The sequence below is a fragment of the Geotrypetes seraphini genome, chromosome 2, assembly GCF_902459505.1.
Source record: "Geotrypetes seraphini chromosome 2, aGeoSer1.1, whole genome shotgun sequence".
Taxonomy (NCBI): Eukaryota; Metazoa; Chordata; class Amphibia; order Gymnophiona; family Dermophiidae; genus Geotrypetes; species Geotrypetes seraphini.
Genome location: NC_047085.1, coordinates 320,718,640 through 320,744,222, shown reverse-complemented (window position 1 = coordinate 320,744,222; position 25,583 = coordinate 320,718,640). Strand labels below are relative to the sequence as shown.

The window sequence follows — 25,583 nt, the reverse complement described above, 5'->3', positions numbered from 1 at the left end:
TTTTGTGGGTATCCTATCCGGATATACCCAGCTTGAGATATTACTTATTGATAAAGAAGTATCTGTATAAGGGAGTGATGTGGAAAGGTATGGAGTCCAAACTGCATTGAATGTATTTCTTTGATAAATTCTTTCAGTTTTTTCTCATTAATGTGGACTATCATTACTTTGTATTTCATTTGTGTGAAATATATATAAAAATATTGAATTTAAAAAAATAAAACGGAACTTTTCCCGAAAAAAATCAGAAAAAGTTCTGTTTTCTCTATAATGTGGGGGGTTCACCTCCCCCCCCCCCCGCAATGGCAGCACGAACACTAACCAATAAAGTGGGGGGGTTGCCACCCCAAACCCCCGTCGGAGCTCTTTAAAAATTACTTTTTCCACGGCGCTGGATTGTCGGCATGCTGGCGTCTTGCGCGCCACTGACTATGAACCGTTTTATGGTGTCCTGATTTGCTTTGATGGCCAGTGTTTTGAAACCACGAGGTTCAATGATTCATTTCATGCATTTTTGTCACAGCTGGAAAAAGAACTGGCTAATGTTGTTCTATCGCATATTAGGAAAAACAATCGACCACTTCCAGTTTCTATAGCTTGCAACTTCACCTATGAATGGGGAAAGTGGGAAGGCACTGTCAGCGCTACCTTCCTCTCTCCTGCTTACAAACACACACTCACCAACGTTCACACGCTCCCCCTCACATGCTCTCACCTCTTGCTTGGCTCGCTGGATCTGTTCCTCCAGTTCCTCAGGTATCATCTTACCTCTAAGGGACACAGATTTAACATATTCAGTTATTCACAAGTTGTAAACGCAAAACTATTGCAATTTTCAACAGCTATTTACTACTACTACTACTACTAATCATTCTATAGAGCTACTAGACAGTGCTGTACATGCAGTGGCGTAGTAAAGGTATGCAGTGCCCGGGGCAGTGGCACCCCTCCCCCACCCTCTTCTCTGCCCCTCCTGCAGCGCACACGCCTCCTTCCCTTTCCCCATGCCTTTTCAACTTCTCCGGCGTGAGCAGCACACCCACTTCTGCTCGCCCTTTGACGTCACTTCCTAGGCGCGGGTTCCAGAAATGCCGACGTGGGCAGCAAACCTCAGGCTGGGTAAGTAAAAAAAGGTACAGGGGAAAGCAAGGGGTGCACGCACGCGGCAAGGAGAGGAGCGTGGTGGGGCAGAGAAAAGGAGGGGTGTCGCACCCTTAGGATGACAACGCCCGGGGCAGACTGCCCTCCCCCCCCCCTCCTTACTATGCCACTGTATACACATTATATTCAGGTACTTTATTTTTATTTATTTTATTTCTTCCATTTGTGCGTCACACATTCTTATACAATCTCTAAGCGACATTACAGAGGAAGGGGTTAGAAGAGGGTAGGGAGGACTATGGAGGGCAGGAAAGGAGTGGAGAGGAGAGAAGAATGTAGAATATTTCATAGAAATTCCTAACTTTACAGATAGGAGCACCATCTATGTAAATGATATGTAAATGAATTAAAGGAATATGTAAAAAGGAATAGAAGGGAGGAACCGTTAAACAATAGAATTCAGGGAAATTCAATTAATAAAATAAAAATAGGGGTAAAAATAATGGAATAAAATTTAAAATAATGAATAAACTGGGAAAAAAATCCAAATATGTCTGACAGAACTCCAATTTCCTGAAGCAGCTCTGTTGCCTCAGCATATTTTAAGTAATCCCAAAGGCAAAGGTCCAGACGGGACTTTGTCCCTAATGGGTTCACAATCTAAGATTTTGTACCTGGGGCAGTGGAGGGTTAGGGATTTGCCCAAGGTCACAAGGAGCTGCAATCAGAATTAAACCCAGTGTGCTAGAATCAAGGCCCACTGGACTAACCATTAGGCTATTCCTTCCTCCCACGTAAAAGGGGTTTGGAAAACTGTCCATCTTGAATACAGGTCAAAGTATGGCAGTTGGTCCAAACATATCCACTAGTGCCCTCAGTTCTATGGAACAGTTCCTATTGTGGTCTTAGACTATGGTGTAAGGTCAGCTTAACTTATGGACCAGGAGAGGCAATGACCCAGTAAGCCGATGTGAAAGTGCGCAAAAATCCCAGTCCAGCATTTTTCCCTCTCTCTTCCTTCTCCACTGTGCGGGGGGGAAGGGAGAGTTGCCAGATTTGGATTATGTATTTAGGCACCCTTTATCACCAGCGGGGGGGAGACTTGAGATAGAAGGGGAGCTACTGGATCATGTGGGTCGGGGTTGTCAATCAGAAGTTGGTTCAGGGCACCACAGTCCCTGAACCATTCCTGCTGTGGTGAGAGGGTAGAGGCAATGGCACATGCAGTTTTGTGATTTTGAAACTAGGGGGCCCTTTTGCTAAGGTACATTAGGATGTTAACACCTTTATTAGCACACAGTATCTCTTATTCATCAAGCACAGTAACTGCATTTCCATCATTTTAACAGCATGTGCTAATTTGTGCACTATGGCCATTTGGGGTTAAGGGACAGTAGTGAGGTAGGCCATGGGGCAGAGAGTGGGCAAGGACAGCAAACTGCGGTAGTATGTTGCACATTCTATGGGCTAACTCACACTTGAGCAGTTAATGCAGGTCCACAGGGCCTCCTAAATAGGAGTCACCACGGGCTGGATTCTATAAATGGCGCTCAAAAATGGGCAAAAAGATACTACAATCCCTCACTCCAAAACTTTGAAACACACAATTCAGTGCTTGTACATAAAACGTATGCAATCCGTGTGTGATATACACTCAGAGACCTGGATACCACCTGGGAATTACGTCCCCAATTAAAGTCTCGCCACCCAGTCATCGCATACAGAAATATTAACAGCTTCTAAACAAGATTTTTCTCTTCAGTAATGAAAAAGATTCAAAATTAGGTCTAATTTTGAATCTTTTTCAATATTGAAGAGAAAAATCTTGTTTAGAAGCTGTTAATATTTTTGTAAATGCGATGATTAGAATGTGAGACTTTAATCGGGGACATGATTCCTAGGTGGCATCCAGATCTCTGAGCGTATATCACACACGGATTGTATAAATGTATATACATACATTGAATTGTGTATTTCAAAGTTTTGGAGTGAGGGATTGTAGTATCTTTTCTTTCTTTTTTATATCCTTTCACGTGCAAGGAAGGGGGGGGGGGCGGGGTCACTCTTTTGTGCAATTATGACATAGTCACTCAAAAATGGGCACCAGTATAGAATGGTGCTAAGCACAATTCTTGCACCATATCTTTGGAGGCAAGACTTACACCTGCTGAAACTTTAAATGCTAGTGCCCAAGTTGGACGAGCTGACCCATCATTCAGTATCAATATGCACATTTTGGAATGCCCATGACACTCCATGCCCTTCCTATAGCCACGCCCCCTTTATGAGTTGCATGCTATACAATAGCGTGCAGCCATGTGCATGAGCAAATCCAATTGGTGCCAATTATCATCAGAAATTGGATGTTGGCATCTTTTTTTTGGAATAATTTTTATTGGTAAAGTAGCCAATACAAAACTGTGAACAATAGACAAGATACAACATGACCTGTCCAGGATACATACAGTCCAGAAAGGGGAACGGAAACACAACAGTAGATGAACATCTAATTATGGCTTCTTAATGGATCATTAGCTAATTAAAATGCGTACGCATCTCGACAGCATGCCCAAATTTGGGCACCATATAGAATCTGGAGGTAAATGCATCCATGCTACTTGCCAACAGAATACCATGAGCTAATGGCCGTTTAAATCTGGGAACAGAAAAAGAACAAGTTGGGCATGTTAGATTTGCAATTACCATAGGTTTAGTTTTTGTGTTAAGGTGGAGTCATTGCAAAATGTAATGCTCTTTAATATAAGGAACTCTACGTTTCATTTGTCTTGGAAATTATACTCACAGAAAAATCAGGCGCAGACCGCTGAGGTTACATTTTTCCTCGGGCAGTTTTCACAGGAAATGTACCATATATTCACATTGAGAACTGCAAAATCTAAGGGCTTTGGTTCTCCCTGCAACTCTTTTGAAAAATTATAGAATTAAATACTTTTCATCCCCTTACCTGTCATCAACTTTGACAAAGTACACATTCTGCGTGCCAATGCCCAGGAATGCAGCTGCCTTTTTCATGGAATAATGACTCTGAGGATGTATAAAAGAGCAGGAAATTAACATTTTATAATGTTTATAATTTAATAAATGAATGTGACTCTGAAAACATGTTCAGCGCCCAATCCCCGCCCTCTTCTCTGCCCCCCCTCACCTCCACATGCACCCTCCTACCACCCGCATGCACCTTCCTCCAAACCTCTGTAATGTTCCTGGTGTGAGCAGCAACCCCCCAAGCTGCTGTCGCGCCAGTGTTGGCTCTTCCTCTAATGTCACTTCCTAGGTGCGGATTCAGGAAGTGATATCAGAGGAAGAGCCAATGCTAGCACAACAGCAGGTTGGAGGTTGCTGCTTGCATCAGTAACGTTACAGAGATACAGGGAAAAGGAAGTAGTGAGCATGCACAACAGTGGGGGAGCGGGAGGAGGCAGAGAGGATGGGTGCCTGCACCCTCACCAAGACGGCGCCTGGGGCAGATTTCCCCCCCGCCCCCCCTTACTACATCAGTGTTCCTTTTCTTTTTTTAAAAAAAGCATCTGCCATAATATTACAAGCAGAAATGCAAAATTAGTAAGAGTGGTCAATTTTCTTATTGCATGCATTGTATTTCAGTTTTAATGCACCATGCCCAGATTCTCTAAAGCAGTGTTTTTCAACCTTTTTTGGGCAAAGGCACACTTGTTTCATGAAAAAAATCACGAGGCACACCACCATTAGAAAATGTTAAAAAATTTAACTCTGTGCCTATATTGACTATATATAAAGTAATTCTCTTGAATATGAATCAAATAAACACAAAGAAAGCATTTTATAATGCTGCCACCGCCAACAACACCGTTGGCGGCGGTGGCACTCAAGTGGCTAAAGAGCCGCAGTTTGCCGGCCTAGGGACAACACTGGAGGGTGGCCAGCTGTGCACCCCCTTGGGACGTAAACCCGGGGTGGGGCAGACCGCCCCCCCCCACCCTGGTATGCCACTATCTGTACCTCACTCCCTCCCTATGACCAAAAATTCTCCTTTCTTCTATTCCCCGTGTACACAACCATCTCTTTCCCTCCCTTCCTCTCTCCAAAGTCCATGCCTTCTGTGTCCAAACACTCATTCCCTCCCCCACCTCAGCATCTCTTTCCCTCCCTTCCTCTCTCCCAAGTCCATTTCTTCTGTGTCCAAAAACGCATTCCCTCCCCCACCTCAGCATCTCTTTCCCTCCCTTCCTCTCTCCCAAGTCCATTTCTTCTGTGTCCAAAAACGCATTCCCTCCCCCACCTCAGCATCTCTTTCCCTCCCTTCCTCTCTCCCAAGTCCATTTCTTCTGTGTCCAAAAACGCATTCCCTCCCCCACCTCAGCATCTCTTTCCCTCCCTTCCTCTCTCCCAAGTTCATGCCTTGTGTCCAAAACGCACTCCCTCCCCCCTTTTGTGTTCCGTGTTTGCCTACCAGCCCATCTTTGCAACTTTCTCAGCAAAACGAAGCTCAAGCCGCGAGGCTTGTCTTCTGCTTCCTGTCTGCCCTGCCGCACACAAATAGCCGAACGGAAGTATTCTCCGACGTCAGCGCTGACGTCGGAGGGCAGGCTTTGCTTAAGCCCTCCCTCCGACGTCAGCGCTGACATCGGGGAACTCTCTCCTGTCCACGTGGGGCGGACCGCCCCTCTCCCTAGACTGGTGGTACTGCCATGATGGCGGCCCTGACCGTACGGCACACCAGGCAACATCTAGTGTGCCGCGGAACAGCGGTTGAAAAACACTGCTCTAAAGTATGATGTGATAATGCAGACTCCAAATGAATGATAGAGGACTGCCACAAATACACTCTCCCAAGTCTGAGTACTTTTTAAAGAGACATGGAAAATGACACGGCAGCAAATTTGGGCCAAGGATAGGGACAGAACTCGCGGGGACGGGACGGCGATGGAGATAGATCCCACAGGGATAGGGACAAATTTGTCCATGTGTCATTCTCTATGTCCACTGCTGTTCAGTATTCAAAGCAATTTAACCGGCTAGAAATAGGTCCTGGTCACTTTAAATCATTTGTTTAGGGCGAACCAGTTAGTGCTACTGGAAAAGTCTGGTTCGCTTCTAACACAAAACTGGCTACTTTGGGGACATTGTGGGGGCAGAGTCAGCACTTGACTGGTTAAGTCAGTACTTGACCAGCCACTTAACAGGCCAAGGTACTTTACAAGCCAAGATAACTTTATGTGGTGCCCCACAGCTGGGGTGAAGTTGTCAATGCGGCCTACCATTATGATGTGTTATTTTGCTGTTAACCTGAGTTATTAGTAGCTAGATGTCCTTATATAAAATGGGACCTATGCTAAAATAGCAAGAGTTAATAATAACATAACACATCTTAATGGTAGTCCATGTTGATAACTATCCTTCTATACTGGATTTTTCTGGGTGGTGTGCTTTTATAAAATAGGCAAATTTTTCAAGAATTTTTGTACAACTTGTTATGAAAATGCCCCCGCATGGTTTCTGAGTTCTTAGATAACCCCTTGTTTGACTGAACCAAAAGCACAATGTATCTCGGTTCAGAACCACAGAACTGTGTCGTAAGAATATATCACTAGGAGGCCTATCAGAGGAATCTGGAACCGGAAAAGACCCTGTATGATCGTGGAAGATTTGTATGGCTGGAAATAGGTGGAAGACTATAACTCAGCAAAGAAAATTCAATAGAACCACCAAAATGATGTAAGGCTTGCACTCCAAGCCGTACCCATAAAGTCTAAAGGAGCTATATCAATATTTATATCTATACTAGTGTTTAAGCCCGTTACATTAAACGGTGCTAGAATAGATGTGTAAACTTTTAGCACAATGGGGCACTGAATATAGACTGAAATACTGAAGAACAAGGGATCAGCATTCAAAATTGAAACGACACAAGCTGAAAAAGGACTGTGAGAAAATACTATTTATAAAAGATGCTGGTAACAGATGTGACAGAAACCACAAAACTGACACTGTGTACTACAAGGACTTATCATTGATATGCATCACTTTTATTTATGAAGACTTTTAACAATAAACTTTTAAATCGAGATCATCATCACCACAGTTTTGTTTACTCTTTGGATTTCTTCTTTTTGCCATGGAAATTTTTGGTGATTCTCCCTTTCTACCCTCGGACATTTTTTTTTTACAGAAACCAATGTGGCAGGATTCCATTGCAGAAGCCAATGTACCAAAGTACAGTATACAACCTCCCCCAAGCGTGTGTGTATAAGCTGGTCATGAGTATAAATTTTCCTAAGTGGAGGTGATCTTACAAAGGTTTATCCAGAAACAAAATTTTTTCTACACATAGAAAAGGCTTCTTTTCCCCCCCCCCCCACCATATACATGTGTATAACTGCATGTGCTGACAAGATGGCACATAGTAATGTGTGTAGCCAAAATAACTCAGATATAGTGAAAATCTAACAGTACCAATAAATAACTCTTCACAAACACAATGCAAGAGACATATGAAATATTCACCGACAGGCCTGAAATACAGTATTACCCCAGGGGTGGAAAAAGCCTCAAATGACAAACCCTCCCAACATCCACAAAATGGTGTTAAGGTGTTCAGGCTAAATCTCATTAGCATTAAAAAAAAAAACCCTGGACTGCAAAAACACGCGGTGCAAAATGAGAAACCAAGCATATAAAAAGATCAATGAAAAAATCAACTTATTAAAAAAAAAAAAACCAACGATCGGTATACATAGTAATGTGCATGCCACATGTGAGCATTTACAAAGCATTGTTTGGGTAGAGCAAGGGCAGAACTGCTATATCAATGAATATTTCATAAATTGTATATTTAACTAACGTACAATAATACAGGGCTCCTTTTACTAAAATGCGCTAGCGTTTTTAACGCACGGACAAGATTATCGCGCACTATAACACGCGCTAGCTGAAAAATTACCACCTGCTTAAAAGAAGGCGGTAGCATCTTACAAGCGTGTCATTATAGCGCACGTTATTTCACGCGTTAAGGCCCTAATGTACCTTTGTAAAAAGGAGCCCACAATATATTACATTTAAAAATTCCAATACGTGGATATATAGGTAGGCCCTGATTCTACAAAAGACACCTGCAGTTAGGTGCCTAGATCAGCACACCTAGCCAATCTAGACACCTAACTTAAATTTTTTGTTAACTGGCTTAATCAGCACTAATAATTGAAAGTGCCATTAAAAATGACTAAAAAGCAAATATTTATTATTTATTTATTTATTTATTAAAAAAAATATATAGCCTGCATATCCTGCAATTCTAGGTGAGTAACAGTACAACATACATAATAAAATAACACACACTTACATAATAATAGAAAATTGACATTAGAAAATATTACCATCAAAATAACTACAGACATTAGAGCAGTGGTCTCAAACGCAAACCCTTTGCAGGGCCACATTTTGGATTTGTAGGTACTTGGAGGGCCTCAGAAAAAAATAGTTAATGTCTTATTAAAGAAATGACAATTTTGTGTGAGGTAAGACTCTTTATAATTTATAAATCTTTCCTTTTGGCTAGGTCTTAATAATAATATTGTAATATGTAACTAAAGAGATATGATCAAGAAACTGTTTTATTTTACTTTTGTGATTATGTTAAACATACCGAGGGCCTCAAAATAGTACCTGGCGGGCTGCATGTGGCCCCTGGGCCGTGAGTTTGAGACCACTGCATTAGAGTAAACTCAGTCAAAGACCTATCAAGCATAAAATTGAAACCACAGATTACGACAGGAACACTTGTTTGAAAAGCCTAGTTTTTAACATTTTCCTAAACTGCAATATCCCTGATAAACTTCTCATCTCCATGGGTAACTCGTTCCAGTACAATACTCCTTGTACTGTATCGTCAACATAGCAGTTAGTGCTAAAAAAATGCTAAAAAGTGCTTAAAAAAAATGAAATTTTTCGGCAGGTGTATACACTGAGGTGCCTGTCAGTGCCTCCACAGCAAGTAGGCATGGTTAGGGGCAGATTCAGGGCAGAGTTTGGATGTGGGTTGATTTAGGCACCCTAATTTAAGCCCAGAAAACCCTGGTCTAAATGGCAGTGCACCTAAGGATTCAAGGCCTACTTGCTCTTAAGAATGTTTAGGTGTCACTAGCTATGATTCAATAAACGGTGCCTAGCGGTTGACTGACAACTGCACCAAATAGCACCTAGGAGTTGCTACATACATACTTAGGGCTAGAACAAATAATAATCAGCCTTCAGTATTTAGGAGTTTTCTTCATTATAAAGATCCCTGTTATTTACTGAGTTTCCTTGTAAGCTCTATTGAGCAGGGATTGTCTCTTACATGTTGATGTACAGCGCTGTGTACGTCTAGTAGCTCTATAGAAATAATAAGTAGTAGTAGTAGATTCTATTAATGGCATCCATATCGGCAGCCACCTACAAAAGCAGCACTGGCTGCTTGTCAGTCACGCTTAGGCTATGTTTAGAGAATTGCGGCCAACGGCACCTACCACAAAACTTAGACATTTACAATATAAGCCAGGAATCTATTGGCCGGTGACGGGATAATCACGCGCCAGACACCAACATGCCGAGAAGCCAGCACTGACAATTTGGCGCAAGAAAGAAGTGCGCCACGGGAAAACTTATTTTTAAAGAGCTCCAACGGGGGTGAGTGGGAGGAAACCCCCCACAAACTTTACTGCATAGTGTTCGCGCTGCCGTTGGAGGGGTGTGGGGGTGCAACCCCCCACATTATAGAGAAAACAGAACTTTTCCTGAAAAAAATCAGAAAAAGTTCCGTTTTCTCTATAATGGAGGTTTGCAACCCCCCAAATCCCCCAACAGCAGCGCGAACATTATGCAGTAAAGTGTGTGTGGGGGATTTCCTCCCACCCACCCCCGTTGGAGCTCTTTAAAAATAAGTTTTCCCGCGGCGAACTTCTTTCTTGCGCCAAATTGTCAGCGCTGGCTTCTCAGTGTGTTGGTGTCTGGCGCGCGATTATCCCATCACCGGCTCTTTAAAAATAAGTTTTATGGTGGCGCGCTTCTTTCTTGCACCGAATTGTCAGTGCGCTGGTGTCTCACGCGCCACTGACTATGAACCCTATTGGCCTACATTGTAGATGCTTAAGTTCTTTTGAGAATCACGTTTAATGGTGCTTAAGTTCATTTTTCCAACCTTAACCATGCTTACTTTGACCTTAGGAACCGTTAAGTGACTTAATGAAGGCACGATTATGATGCCTTAAGTAGTAGTCGCCCTCCAGCGCCTACTTTTTAAAATGAGCTTTTAACTTGATTTTTAATGACGCAGTCAATTACCGTGCCAATTAAAGTCAATCAAAACAACCCACTCTTTTGCAAAAGCTGAAAACGCAGGCTACTGAGGTAAATGTTCCGAAGAACAAAGGGATTTAAAGAGCTATAGGCTTTTGCCGTGCGTCAGCCAAAGCACGGTTTTGAAAAAGGGGGGATAAGTTACGGTGTTGTTTATAGAATCTGGCCCTTAGGGCCTGATTCTGAATAGGATGCCCAGTCTCAGCAGCTCCCCCTTGTTTTTAATATTGTAAAACGCTTAGAATTCTTGATAGGCGTTTCAACAAATTTTAATAAAACTTGGAAACTTGGATGGACAGACGCCTAACCCCGGCTAACCATCCTGATTCTCTAACCGGCGTCCACGTCACAGGCGCTGGTTAGAGAATCAGGTTGCCACTGAGCTGATTGCGGCAAGGGAATCCCTCTGTTGTGATCAGCTCAACAGCCATGATGGGAAACCCCCAGCTATGAAGTCAGCCGGCAAGAGAGATGCCCAGTCCTTCCTGCCGGAACCCCTGAAGCCCTTCCCCCTGAATGTCCATGGCAGGAAGAGTGCCCAATTCCTCCAGCTGCCATCCCCTGAAGATCACTGGCAGGAGGGATACCAAGTCCTTCCTGCTGGAAACTCTCTGAATACTTGCCCCTACCCCGACACTCCCAAGCCCACCTGGATCCACCCCATAACCTTTTCTTGTAGGTCGGCTGGAGGGATGCTCACTCCCTCCTACCGGCAGGCCCGCCTCCACAAAATGGCGGGCCTTCCCATTCCCGGGGCATCCATGGAGCATGGCCTAAGAGATCTGGCCAATCGGAGTCTTAGGTTACTCCCAGTGCATTCCAGAATGCGAGGTCACTGCTCCTGCCACGGACATTCGGGGGGGGGGGTTGAAAGTTTGGCAAGAGAGACTGGGCATCCCTTCTGCTAGCCAACTTCATGGGGGGGATGGGTTCCCTGCCGCAGCCGCAAAACTGACCACATCAGAGAGATTCCCTTGCCGTGATCAGTTCAGGGCCATGTCTATTTGAAATGTAGGCCAGCATTTTGCTGGCCTACATTTCAGGCACCTATTGCAGCCATAAGGAAATGCCTAGGGCTGCCTAATCTCGCCTAAGGCCACTTCCAGGCGAAACCATGCCCACGCCTAGCCGTATCTCCCTAGGCTTGTGAAAATGCTTACAATGTAGGCTGCCTGCCTTTTTTAAAAAAACATATGTCCTGATTGGCTGGTTAGACAGCGGTAGAACGCCTACCTCTGCCTACACTCAGGACGCCATTTATAGAATTTGCCCCTTTCTGTGCATACACACTTTTGCACTTGCTTTGACACTTCTGGGACTTGTTTTATGAAGGCACGTGGGGCCTATTTACTAAGCTGCGCAAAAAGCAGCCTGTGCTATGAGTAGCGTATGGGTTTCCTGTGTGCTAAGGCTATTGTTAGCATGGCTGTAAAATGGCCATATGTACTATTTCCCCCATTAATGGCTACAAGCTAATTTCTCAATTAGCACATGACCATTAGTAGGGCTACCAGACATCCGGATTTACCCGGACATGTCCTCTTTTTAGAAGACATGTCCGGGTGTCCAGATGGCTTTTCAAAACCCAATACAGTGGTACCTCGGTTTCCGAGTGCACCGGTTTGCGAGTGTTTTGCAAGACGAGCAAAACATTTGCAAAATCGGTGCCTCAGAAACCGAGCATGGCTCGATTTACGAGCACCCCCCCCCCCCGCAATCCGGCACCCCACCCTGCCTCGCAGGCCTTGAGCATGCTCAGATGCTCAAGGCCCAGCAGACGAGGAGGCCGATTTTCAAGAGTGCCCAGATGAGGGTAAGAAGCGGCGGGGGGGTGCCCAATCATGTCGGGGGGGGGGTCGGATCGTGGCAGGGGGTGGCCAATCGTGGCGGGGGGGTCGGATCGTGGCGGGGGGGCGCCGGTTCGTGGTGGGGGGTGCCGGTTCGAGGCGGGGGGTGCCGGATCGCAGGGGGGGGTGCCTGATCGCAGGGGGGGCCTTCGAGGGGAGCAATGCCGGTTCTCGGGGGGGGGAACTCATCAAAGCGAGTTTCCATTATTTCCTATGGGGAAACTCGCTTTGATAAACGAGCATTTTGGATTACGCGCATGCGCCTGGAACGGATTATTCTCGTAATCCAAGGTACCACTCTACTTTGTCCAGGTTTTGAAAAGCTTCTAGCTTGGGATTGCATCAGGAGGGCATCTGCACATACATGGATTCAATGCGGTGACGTTACATCATGAATGCATGTGACATCATTGTGTCATGCCTGCACATGAGCAGATGCTCTCCCGATGCAGCTCCAAGAAAGAGAACAGGTTGAGGGGCATGGCGGGGCTTAGTAGAACTGGGCAGGCCTGTGGGCGGGGCCATGGTTCCAGATTTTACAATAATACAGGAGCCCTTACCAACACTTATTTTCTAGGCGGTAAGGTATCCCGCACTAACCAACACTAATTTATAGCACATGGCAATGTAGCTGCACTGGGCATGCCTACTATTTGTCCCAAACACACCTCCGTGCTATAAAAAAAAAAAAAAAAATTGTGTATGGGAAGCGCACATAGATGCCAAAACTACTACAGGAGTGATTTTTAACTTGCGGTAAGCATGCATTAGTGCATACTGCAGCTTAGTGAAAAGGACCCCATAGGCAACTACGTTACTTTTATTTAATAATCTGAAAATAGGCATTTTTTATCTACTTGTCTCTTAGGAATCCTGACATAAATTCATGCCCATTATGCATAAAACAGACCACAAAAATTTATACTTACAAACCTTTATGCAAAATCAAAGCTAACGAGGTACTGTAATAGAAATTTATGCAAAACCATTCATTAAACATGTTCAAAGCGTTCAAACAGAGGCAAGAAGGTCCTTTAAGGCCATTTTCCCACACCGCAGGTTACTACTTCTCAGGATGTGAAGTTATCTTTGTTGTGAAGATGTCTGTAGAATATTTACATATGCAATTTTTCTGCCAGGCTCATTTGCATATGAATGCCAATGGAATACTAATGTGTAGATAATCACAAACTATGTGCACAATTCACTTAACTCTAGTATACTCAAAAGGGGTAATTCTTCAACAATGTGCCTAGATATAGATGCCTAGTTGGGCACTTACATGGCACCAATTGTATAAAGGAAAGTAAACACCTACTTTCTTTTATAGAAAACCAGCACAACTGGGTAGATACACATGGATACACTTCAGCATGTGTACATACCTGTGTTTCAGAGATGCACACTGAGGACGAAATTCTATAAATAGCTCCAAAAGTTGGGCACTGAAAAGATCAGCGCTGACCTTCATAGAATACCAGCATAGCACACAGGTCATGCCTAACTTTGGGTGTTGGACGTACGCCTGAAAGAAACAGGTGTAAGTCTAACCCACAAATGTAGGCATGGATCGGCATTATTTCATAACTTGGTGCCTACCTTTTTGTCAATGCCCAAGATCCATCTATACTCCCCCATGGCCACATCCTCTTTCCATTGCATGGTTAGGCACCAAGTTATAGAATATAGGGGAGATCTGTGTGCTACTACTACAACTATTTATTATTTCTATAGCACTGAAAGGCGTATGCAGCGCTGTACATTTTAACATACAATAGACAGTCCCTGCTCAGAAGAGCTTACAATCTAATTTAGACAGGACATTTCAGGGTTGGGGAGATTATGGTAGAGGAAATGATACAGTGGGTATAGGTATCTGACAGCAGTGAGTGGGAGTTAAGAGTTGAAAGCAGTTTCAAAAAAAATGGGCCTTTTTGCTTGGATTTGAACACTGCCGAGGAAATGAACACCAGTTGGCACCAATTAAATTTGGCTAATGATGTCAACGTCCTCATTGAGTTGATTAGAGATCCAAGATCCATATGCAAATTCCAGAACCCAAAGTTCCACAACCTATACAGAATCCAGGGGATAACTATATATATATAAATATATTCCACCCACATTCTGACAGAAACTAAACAGCAGAGAAGATGGAGAAACTCGATAGGTGTTCTAAACAAGTGTAGCTTTATTGATGCAAAACAGCACTCTCAATGAAAAAATGACCCAATTTGAATCATATTTCGGCTGCATGGGCCTGCCTGAGGAGTCTGAATTGAGTCTAAGTTGGGAGTCCAAGTTGCTGTTTTGCATCAATAAAGCTACATTTGTTGAGAACACATTTAGAATTTCGCCATCTTCTCCGCTGTTTTGTTTCTGTCAGAATGTAGGTGGAGCATATGTTTAGTTAATCCCCGGATTCTATATAGGTCATGAATCTTTGGGCACTAAAATTTGCATGTGGATCTTGAACCTGTGGGCAACTTAACAAGGAAACTGACATTCAATTCTGGTCGCAGTATCTCAGAAAAGATATATTGGAATTAGAGAAGATTCAAAGAAGAGTGACCAAGATGATAAACAGGATGGAACTCCTCTCATATGAGGAAAGACTAAAGAGGTTAGGGCTCTTCAGATTGGAAAAGAAATAGGGGGAGATATGATTGAGGTCTATAAAATCCTGAGTGGTGTAGAAAGGGTAAAAGTGAATTGATTTTTTTACTCTGTCAAAAATTACAATGACTAGGAGAAACTGGATGAAGTTACACGGAAACATCTTTAAAACAAATAGGAGGAAATATTTTTTCTCTCAAAGAATAGTTAAGCTCTTATATATGTTGCCAAAGGATGTGTTAACAACGATTCATATGGATTTAAAAAAGATTTGGACAAGTTCCTAGAGGAAATGTCTATAGCTTGCTATTGAGACACACATGGGGGAAGCCAATGCTTGCCCTTGGATCGGTAGCATGGAATGTTGCTACTGTTTGGGTTTTTGCCAGACACTTGTAACCTAGATTGGCCACTGTGGAAACAGAATACTAAATGGACCATTGGTCTGACCCAGTATAGCTGATCTTATGTTATGTTATAGCAAGATAAACTCGGATATGTGAAAACTCAATACTGTTCCAATATACACTTTCACAAGAAAGATGCAAGAAATGTCATATGCAAAGTGAACAGTTTGCTTTAAATAGGAAGTGTTTCAAAAAATGGAGGAAAAGCCTCAGACTTCAGACTGAAGCCCTCCCACCACCACAATGGTGATCCAAGGTGGTTGGGTGATAACCTCACTGGCAAAAAACCTCCATTGCTCTCCCAAAGTGTAAAAAACCTTAAGCAGGGCTGTCTATGCAAGGTGATAGAAGAAAGAAACTTTCAACTTATCTTCAGTTGATCGCTACACCCAACCACCTTGAACCACCATTGTGGTGGCGGGAGGGCTTCAGTCTGAGGCTTTTCCTCCATTTTTTTGAAACACTTCCTATTTAAACCAAAGCAGCACTGTTCACTTTGCATATGACATTTCTTGCATCTTATGTTATGTTATGTCATGTTATATGATAGCACTTTAGGCTCTCATTTTACAAGCCCCATTCACATTTGATATGTGCATAAATCAGCACTTAAATGTTTATCTTGCATCTAAGTCCCCGTTATGTCTGTTTCCATTTTACAAAGCTGGGGCTATTCATGTATCAAATTAACTGAGTGTAAATGGCAAGTGAGCATGGCCAGAGCATGTTATTGTTGGGACAAGGGCTTGGCAAGTTCTTAGATTGTTAATGTCCATTTCAGAAGGGGGCTAAGGGTCAGATTCTATAAACGGTGCCTAGCAAAGTGGTACCTGCCACATGTCAATCAAGGCTAGGCACCATTTGTGGAATCATGCCTAGTGCCGCCTAACTCAACTTAGGTAACGCCAGTAGGCGTCATAATGTTAGGTGCTAGTATATTAAGCCAGGGATTTCTTGGCCTAACATACCAGTGTCTAAGTCAATCCATAGGCCACTGACCTGAACAGAAAATGAAAAAATTAGTCACTTGTCCTTCTAGTTACTTAGCTGAATAAAGGTGCTGTAGTCAAAGAGTAGCAAGGAGAGTCCAGCTTTTTTTGGATCAAAGACCAAAGTTAAGGGGGTTTTGCTATAGCTTTTTAGGATGGACATCTAGGCCCTGATTGGGCCTAAATTGGGTCACCTACTGAGTTAGGCATCCAATTTTTTTTTAATTGGTTAATTGGCACTGATAATTGAATGTGCCATTATAAACTGATTAAAAAACAAGTAAAAAATGAATTAGCCAGTAGGCATCTACCACATTGCAGTAGGCATCTATACCGAGGCACTTATCATCACCCATCCGCACCTACATGTAAAGTAGGCGTGTTTGGGTTAGGCATTCGGGGCATTGCAGGACAGTGAACTTTTTGTCTTCCACTTTTATATATATTTATTTATTGCACATTGTTTGCACTTGACTTGCACTTTAAAGCACATAGGAGCACCCAGATGATGGTGTGCGGCTGGCAGTGAGTGGTAATCTTTGCTCAGTGTTTGCTGGCTTTGCTATTCTAAGCACTAGAGCTGCTCTTTGAGTCGCTCTTTAAAGCTTTCAGACTCATGCTGAGGGTGCTCCTTATCTTAAAAATTTAGATTGAGGTTTATATATTTTTGATGGAGTCTAGGGAGTTAACTTTCCTGCAATGTCCTAGGGCACACCAACTTATATTTGGGCATCCTAAAAAGCTGACATTGAAAGTTACACCTTTTACCCTGCACATTTAGGATTTGGCAAACAGTTGCTACTGTGTGCATTCCATTGGAAAAATTGGGGGTTGCCAACCCCTTAATCCCCATATGTTTTTTGTTTCCTCCCAAATGCCATACTGGAAAGGGAAATTGGTCATTTTGGCAGAATAACATAATAACTGGTTGTGTTTCTAATGTGGCAAAGATAACTGGTTATGTATGGATTTCAACCTGTTGATATTATATATGTTTATTTTTCTAAAATGGATGTTTATATTGGATGCACCCAGCATATAAATGTTTCAAGTTTCAAGTTTATTTGTTCTTAATGAATCGCCTATTTAAATTGCTAGGCGATGTACAACATAATAAAATATACAAATAAAATATTGGTGTTGACATATAAAATAACTTTTGTTATGGGTTAAAACTTACAAGAATCGTGCGGGTAAGTGGGGAAAAAGTTACAATGTTTGGATAGGAGAGAAGGAAAAGCATAAAAGGAAAGAACAAAAAAAAGGGGGGGGTAATTTTAGCTGCTTAAGTAAAAATCAATAATTAATATGCTAGAAATCATAAGCATCTTTAAAGAGAAATGTTTTTAGAGTTTTTTTAAATAAGGTTAAATCTTTTAATTTTCTAATATATTGGGGTAAAAGATTCCACGATTGGGGGGCCATAACTGAAAACATATCGTGCCGTCTAATTCCTATAACTTTCATTGAGGGAACGGAAAGAAGATTATGAGAAGTCGAGCGGAGAGACCGTGTTGTGCTGTAAGGGATTAGCCACCTGTTGATAAATTGTGGTTCATTAATGTCACTTTGTCCTGTATTTCAGATCAGTGATGTAGCTAGTGGCGCCTGGCATCAACTCGTCATTCACCCCTCTCTTCCCCACTGCTTTGTTCTGCAACCAGGAAGTGATGTCAGAAGGGAGCTGAGGCTGTCATGAGCATCAAGTAGAAGATGCTGCTCATACTAGCGAACATTTAAAGAGGTACGCAGGGGGAGGGTTGGAGAGGAGGACAGGCACCAGTGTCGGTAAACCCTGTGAAAACATTACCTAGGGAGGTCTTCACACCCCCCCCCCCCGGCTCCCTTCTTACTACACCACTGTTTCAGAACAGGCTGTATGTTGGCAAATTCTATTTAAAAAAACTGGTGAAGCTTGAGATGCACTGATCTGCATGTTTCAGTTCCTACTTCTATGGCCTATCTAACCATGAACGTGTTATTTTAAGACAGGTTCCATTTTATGTAATGGTAGGGTTGCCAGATTTTCCAATCGAAAAATCAGGACCCCCCCTAGACCTGACCCCCTGTCCCATCCAGTCCTACCCATCCCTGCCCTATAACGCCCTAATCCCACCCCCAGTCCTGCCCTGGGCCCCGCCCCCACTGCCTGCTCTTGGCGGGCAGGGAAGAAGTCCGCGCATGCGCAGATGCCACGCGTTCATGTGACATCATTATGTGGCATCCGCTTATGTGCGGAGTTCCTGACTGCCCGATGTGATTTGAGGAGGCTTTTCAAAACCCATACAAATTGCCAGGGAAATCTGGACGTCAGGTAACCCTATGTAATGGGACCTACTATAGTTACTAATAACATGCATTCATTGCATAACTGCACACAAAGGCCTCCTTTTACAAAGCCACAGAAGCAGTCTCTCTGTGGCACATGCAGCAAAACCCATTCTATTCCGGGCTTTGAGGTATTCGTTGCGGGAGAATCCCTACCACAGCTTTGTAAAAGGGGCCCTAATTCAGTAAAATGGGTTCATGTGAATCAATTTTTTACTCTTTCAAAAAATACAAAGACTAGGAGACACTCAGGCTACACAGAAATACTTTTAAAATGAATAGGAGAAAATAGTTTTCATTCCACAAATAGTTAAGATCTGGAACTTATTACCAGAGGATATGACATATTTGAGTTTAAGAAAGGTTTAGACAAGTTCCTAGAGGAAAAGTCCATGGTCTGCTATTAAAACAGACATGGGGGAAGCCACTGGTTGTCCTGGGATTGGTAGCATAGAATATTACTACTATTTGGGATTCTGCCAGGTTCTTGTGACCTGGATTGGCCACTATTGGAAACAGGATACTGGGCTGGATTGACCACTGGTCTGACCCAGCATGGCTATTATGTTCTTCTGTCAGTTAGCTCTAACTGTTAGAGTGAACAAAATGCCAATTTATGAATTAATGCACGTAAAGATGACTTCCACATGATAAAATGTTCAAACAAGTGAGAAAAATACTTCATTAATGTAAATGTGTGAATTAAATTTAATAAAAGGCCAAAAATCAAAAAATAACCTGAAAATGTTTTCCTTACGCACATTAGTGCTGCCCGATTCAGAGAAAAAATTTTCAATTCAATTTGATTTGGCCTATTGAATTGATTTTTCAATTTAATTCGATTCACTTTTCCTGCTCTATCAGGTGAAATTTTTTTAAATGGCCTGGCGGGTTTATTTTTATAGCCTCTTCACCCACCCCACCCCCCTTTGCCTTTTCCAACTCCATGCCTGTGATGTGGTGTAAACAAAACAAATAAGACTTTTCCTCTCTCTGTTAGGTCCGAGCTCACGCTCGTTAACACCAGCTCTAGCAGGATACACATTTCATATCTGACATACTGTAATCACAAAATAGAAAATAAAATTATTTTTTCTCTCTTTTGTTGTCGGTCATCTTATTATTCAAATCATGTTGGTCCCAGGCTCTGGTTTCTATTTGTCTTCTGTTAACTCACTTGCCAGGGTCTCCTGCCCATTTGACGTTTTCTTCTTTCCCCATGCTCACCATTCATTTTTCATTTCTGTACCTTCCCTTCCACTGCCATATCCAACATTTCTGTTTCTCTCCCACTGTCTAGCATTTCTCTCTCTCTTTCTCCCTCGTTGCCTTCTGCCCTGGGTCTCTTCTATGCAGCATCTCTCCCTTTTTCCCCTCCATTATCATGTACAACATTTATTTCTCCTCTCCTCATGCACCATCTCTCCCTGCCCTCTACCATATGCAAGATTTCTTCCTCTCAGCCCTTTCTACCTCTTTGTTTACTCCTGGCAGAATTCTGTGCAAAATAATTCTGTGCACAAAATAAAGCAAATTCTGCAAGTATATCTATCAAAATGTAAACAATATTTTTGTTAATTATTATCCATAATCCATTTACATCCCCCCCCCTTTTTACAAAACTGTGGAAACAGTTTTTAGTGCAGGCCGGTGTGCTGAATGCTATATAAGCGTCAGGAGCATTCCTATGAACGTCAGGAGCAGCACAGAGCATTCAGCGTGCCAGCCTGAACTAAAAACCACTACTTTGATTTTGTAAAATGGGTGGGGTTAAAGAGTTAAAATAAAATGTTTTTCTTCTACCTTTGTTGTCTGGATGTTTTATTTTACCATCATATTGGTTCCAATTTCTTTTTTCCTGTTGTCTGCTAATTCTCCTTCAAGTGGCTGCTATCCATTTGTCTTTTCTACTCTCTCCTGTCTATTCCCTCATTACCCTGCCTCAGACATATTGATCATTCCGTTTTAGCTGTTTTCTGCCTCTTTCTTACCCTTCTCCTCTTTTCCATTTTTCAGCTACCTATCAAATTTTTATCTTCTCTCCCCTTACCAGTGGCGTACCAAGGGGGGGGGAGGGGAGGTCTGCCCCGGGTGCATGCCCGGGTGCACAGCTGGCTACCCACCGGGGAAAAGGCTGCTGCCATGGAAAGGCTTCTACTGCTGTCATCGGGAACTAGCCAGCCGAGTTCTCCCTTCTTTTCTTCCCTGCAGGGCCAACCAACTCTCGCCACCCGACGTCAATTCTGACGTCAGAGAGGACGTTCTGGGCCAGCCAATCACTGCCTGGCTGGCCTGGAACTTCCTCTCCGACTTTAGAACTGACGTCGGGTAGCAAAGAATTGGTCGGCCTCGGGGGGAAGAGAAGCAGGGCGAACTCGGAGCCGGCCTGTTCCCGATGGCGGCAGTGGCAGCATTTTCCCAATGGCGGTGGCATAGGGGAGAGGAGGGAGAAAGAAAAAAATGGGGGGAGGGATAGGGAGCCAGAAAGAAAGGGGGCAGGGTGAAACAAAGAAAAACAAAAAATGGGGCACGAAGAGAGAGAGAGAAAGACAGACAGAGAGAAAGAAAGAGGGCATGGAGAGAGAAAGAAAGAAAAAGTTGGGGGAGGGAATGAGGTCTGGAGGAGAGGAAGCATACAGAAGGCTGAAAGAAGGGAAGAAATATTGGATGCACAGTCAGAAGAATAAAGTGCAACCAGAGACTGATGAAATTACCAAGCAAAGGTAGAAAAAATGATTTTATTTTCAATTTAGTGATCAAAATGTGTCCGTTTTGAGAATTTATATATGCTGTCTATATTTTGCACTATGGCCCCCTTTTACTAAACCGCAATAGCGGTTTTTAGCGCAGGGAGCCTATGAGCGTTGAGAGCAGCGTGGGAAATTCAGCGCAGCTCCCTGCACTAAAAACCGCTATTGCAATTTAGTAAAAAGGGAGGGGGTATATTTGTCTATTTTTGTATAGCTGTTACTGAGGTGACATTGCATAAAGTCATCTGTCTTGACCTCTTTGAAAACCCGCGGAATATAAATGATTAACATTTTCTCTGCGTACAGTGTGCTTTGTGTTTTTAAAATTTTATTGTTGGTAGATCATTTTGACTTGGCCACGAAGGTAAGGGGGAGGGAGGGAGGGGAGCTGCTGAAAGACATCTAGTAATCCTTGCAGGCTTGACTGTGCAGGGAATTATTTTTTTTAAATCATGTTTTGTTATGTGACTGGCATTATTTAGACTTTAATTTCTATGAATGAATAGAATGAAAATGATATAAAATTACTTGCTTGTTTTTATGTTCATGCGCTGAAGGAAAGTGGAGAGAGAGTGGGCTGAGGATGCTGAAGGGAAATGGGGAAGAGAGAGTGGGGGAAGACGCTGATTTATAAATTGACAATTGTACAGAATATTGTTTCTTTTTATACTTTAATATAATAAGTTCAATATAAAACAATTCAAGGCTTGTGTTGATGGAATCAGGAGGTTTGAGGGGATGGGGACCGAGTTTACGGGGATTAGTTCAATAAAATGATATTTTCTTATTTCTCATTATTTGTTTTATTTTTATTTGTTAATTTGTAAAGTGGTGATTGTTATGTATCAGTTTTTTCAAATTTACATCTACTGTCTTTATATTTTGCACAGTATTAGAGGACATGTATTACTGTTTTTGTGGTGTTGTGGTGTTGCATTGTATGCAGAGTCTGATTTCTTGGCGGTTCAGTTTAACTTTTGTCTACATATTTCTATTTTTAGTTTGTGATTATTCCATATTGGGCGAAGGTGTATCTGTCTGTGTGTATGAAAGGGACATGGCTTTCTGATAGCATTGACTGTACAGGATCAATTGACTGTACAGGATCTGGCTTGTTTAGTTTTACAATATATGTGTTGGTGTTCTAGTGCTCACTGCAGTGTTTAAGATGCTGCCTTTTCGTAGGTACACTCTTGTTGTGCGATATATGGATTGTTACTAAAAATCATATTTTTCATATAGAAGGGGGGGGTGTCAAAAAATGATGGGCCCCAGGTGTCACATATGCTAGGTACACCACTGCCCCTTACCCATCTCATTCCTTCCTCAGCCTTCCATTCCATTTGATCTTCAATGTACCTCCATTACCATATTTCTACCTTCTGTTATATCTATCCTCTTATCTGTTTCTTTGCCACCCTCTCCTCCCCTATGGGGTTCTACCATTCTCAGCATCTTCCTTCCTCCACCCTTATAGCTTGACATCTCCCTAGTGTTTCCTTGATGCACTCTCCCACTCTCTTCCCTCGCTCCCATTTCCAGGCATCTCTCCATCACTACATTCTGCTCCTGGATGCAACATATCCATCCTTCTTCCCTTCCACCTCCCGTATCTCTCTCTCACCCCCATGTCCAACACCTCTCTCACTCCCTTCCTTGTGTCCTATGTCAAATCTCTCTATCCACCTCCATGCACCATCTCTCCCTTCCTCCCCTCCATTATGTGCAAATTCATCCTTTCCTCTCACCATGCATATGTCCCTCTCCTCCCCTGTGCCACCATCTTTCCTTCCTCTCACATTCCCTTCCCCCTGTGCCACCAACTTTCCTTCCTCTTCCCAACCCCTGTACCACCAGCTTTCCTTCCTGAAGTTGCTTTCATCCCTCTCCTCCCCCTGTGCCACCATCTTTCCTTCCTCTTCCCTCCCCCTGTACCACCAGCTTTCCTTCCTCTCCTTCCCTATACTCCAAGGTTTACTTATTTGGATCGCGTTATTAGCAGTGACTCTCACATGTTGCCTGCCACTAACCCAGAAATCTCCTCTTTGCCACAGACAGACTTCCAGGTCACAGTGAGATTTGATGCTGGCATGGCTGGCGCAGCAAGATTCTGCATGGGAAAAGGGAATTCCATTCCTTCCTCCCATCCCCCAGTGCAGCACTTCCCTATCCTCCACTCCCATGATACCTCAACTTTTGGGCTTCCTAAAGCAGCAACAGCAGTGGTGAAAAGGCTGGTCATGGCCTGTCCACTAGGACTTCCCTCTGCTGTGTCATCAGTGATGTCATCGGTGACATGGCAGAGGGAAGGCCTCAGCGGGCAGGCCAGAAGTAACATGTTCACCGCTGTTGCTTTAGGAGACCTGGAGGAGACTCAGGACTGACTGAATCGGTGAGTCCAATTTTTTAAAGAAACAAATCAATTCAAATTGATTCACCAAAGTGAATCGGTGAATCGGGTAGCACTAGTGCATATCCCAATGCGCATGAGATTTGTGTAATATGTACCCACATTTCTCTAACAGGGTTTTGAGTGTATTATTAACCCAGATTGAATAAAAGTTAATTTCAATATTTAAGAATCCAATACCTCTTCCGATGTAAACATAACAAGCCGTTGTACTCCAGAAAGACCCCTTTCTTTTACATCTGGACAGCATTTATATCTGGCTAAATTGGTAGCATACATATTGGAAATAGAGCCTCCTACAATATAAAATATGTAAAATAAAAAGAAATGTAAAGATATTTTTCTTGATATTTTGCTAGAATCAAATTTTAATTGATGTTGACTGGTCTTGCTTTTTCCCAATATCAAATATCTATTTATTGTTAGATAAAATATGTTTATTAAGTGTAATAAATTTTTTCTATATGGGACATATGCAAAACAATCATGAAAACACTCATGGTGTAATTTTATAAAAAGTTTGTCTAACCTCCTCTTTTACTAAGGTGCGCTAACCGATTAGTGTGCGCTAAATGAATTATTGCACGTTAAACGCTAATGCGTCCATAGACTAGCATGCACGCATTAGCGTTTAGCTTGCGTTAAATCGATTAGAACGCGATAATCGATTAGCACACCTTAGTAAAAGAGAGCCTAAGGGCCTGTTTTATGAAGTCGCTTGTCAACAGCTCCGAAGCCTTTTAAATCTCTATGGTCTTCAGGGCCGTTACCGTGCAGCGACTGCTAGTGCGGCTTTGTAAAACAGGCCCTAAGTGTAGAGGGCAATAGCATGCTTATTTCTTACCTATTTTATATAGACACATAGATGCCTTTGTGTCTTTATAAAATACCAGGGTTAAACAGGCAAAAAAATGCAGCTGGGTTGAACCTTGGAGTAGGGTAAATATTAGCAGGTAAAATGCATGCATATTTTATACACAGTTTGTAAATCAGGACTCTGCACATGTTTCACTCCAGAACACCCCTATACATGGTGGCCCTGATACTATAAATGGCGCTGAGGAACACAGCACATATCACTTGTCAATCTTCTGTTAGCTGTCATTTATAGAATATATTGGACTTGGCGCCAGTAGGCGTCAGAATCCCCCTATTTCTGCCAAGGTTTTCTGGGCCTAAATACTGGTGTGTAAGTTAGGTTCATGTTGGTGTCTAAGTCCAATTTAGGTGCCTAGACGCAAAATGGATCCAAGATCCACCCGCCATCTGCCCTTAACCATGCCTGCTTTCTGGTAGGTGCCTACTGAGATTCCTACCACCCAATTAATTTTAACTTTTGCCAATTATGAGCTCAATGTTGCTCATTAACAGTGCCAATTAAGCTAATTTTAAAAAGTAACCTCAGCCAGCACCCCCATTTACAAAACCATTCAAGAAGATTTTAGCGCTGGCTGGCGTGCTGAATGCTCTGCGCTGCTCGGATGGTCATAGAGTGCTTATGAGTGTCAGAACAGTGCAGAGAATTCAGCATGCCGGCCAGCACTAAAAACCTCTTGCGTGTTTTTGTAAAAGGGGGGGGGAGGGGTAAGTGCCTTACTTCAGGCACCATTTATAGAATTTGGACTGGGTTGTATAAAAGTATGTGATTTCTTATATTCACACAGACTTCTATATATGTGTGTAAGCCATGAGATAATTTTTTAAAGAGCTCATTTATATATGAAAAAGGTGTGCATATTAATATGGTATGAAATAAGTTTTAAGGGGTGCACATTAAATAATTAGTCCCAAAATGTGAGCCC

At 42.8% G+C, this 25,583-nt stretch overlaps 1 protein-coding gene across 18 annotated transcripts in view; it reads right to left on the bottom strand.

Annotated features, from left to right (window-relative positions):
- Positions 1 to 25,583, bottom strand: part of GADL1 (glutamate decarboxylase like 1) — a 426,028-nt gene that overhangs the window by 129,881 nt on the left and 270,564 nt on the right. For all 18 annotated transcript variants that reach the window (XM_033930116.1, XM_033930120.1, XM_033930121.1 and 15 more), the window contains 3 exons: positions 23,962 to 24,077; positions 4,067 to 4,146; positions 716 to 770 (listed from right to left, as the gene is read on the bottom strand). In XM_033930116.1, coding sequence (XP_033786007.1) covers positions 716 to 770; positions 4,067 to 4,146; positions 23,962 to 24,077 — 251 coding nt within the window. The remainder of the gene's footprint in view (positions 1 to 715; positions 771 to 4,066; positions 4,147 to 23,961; positions 24,078 to 25,583) is intronic.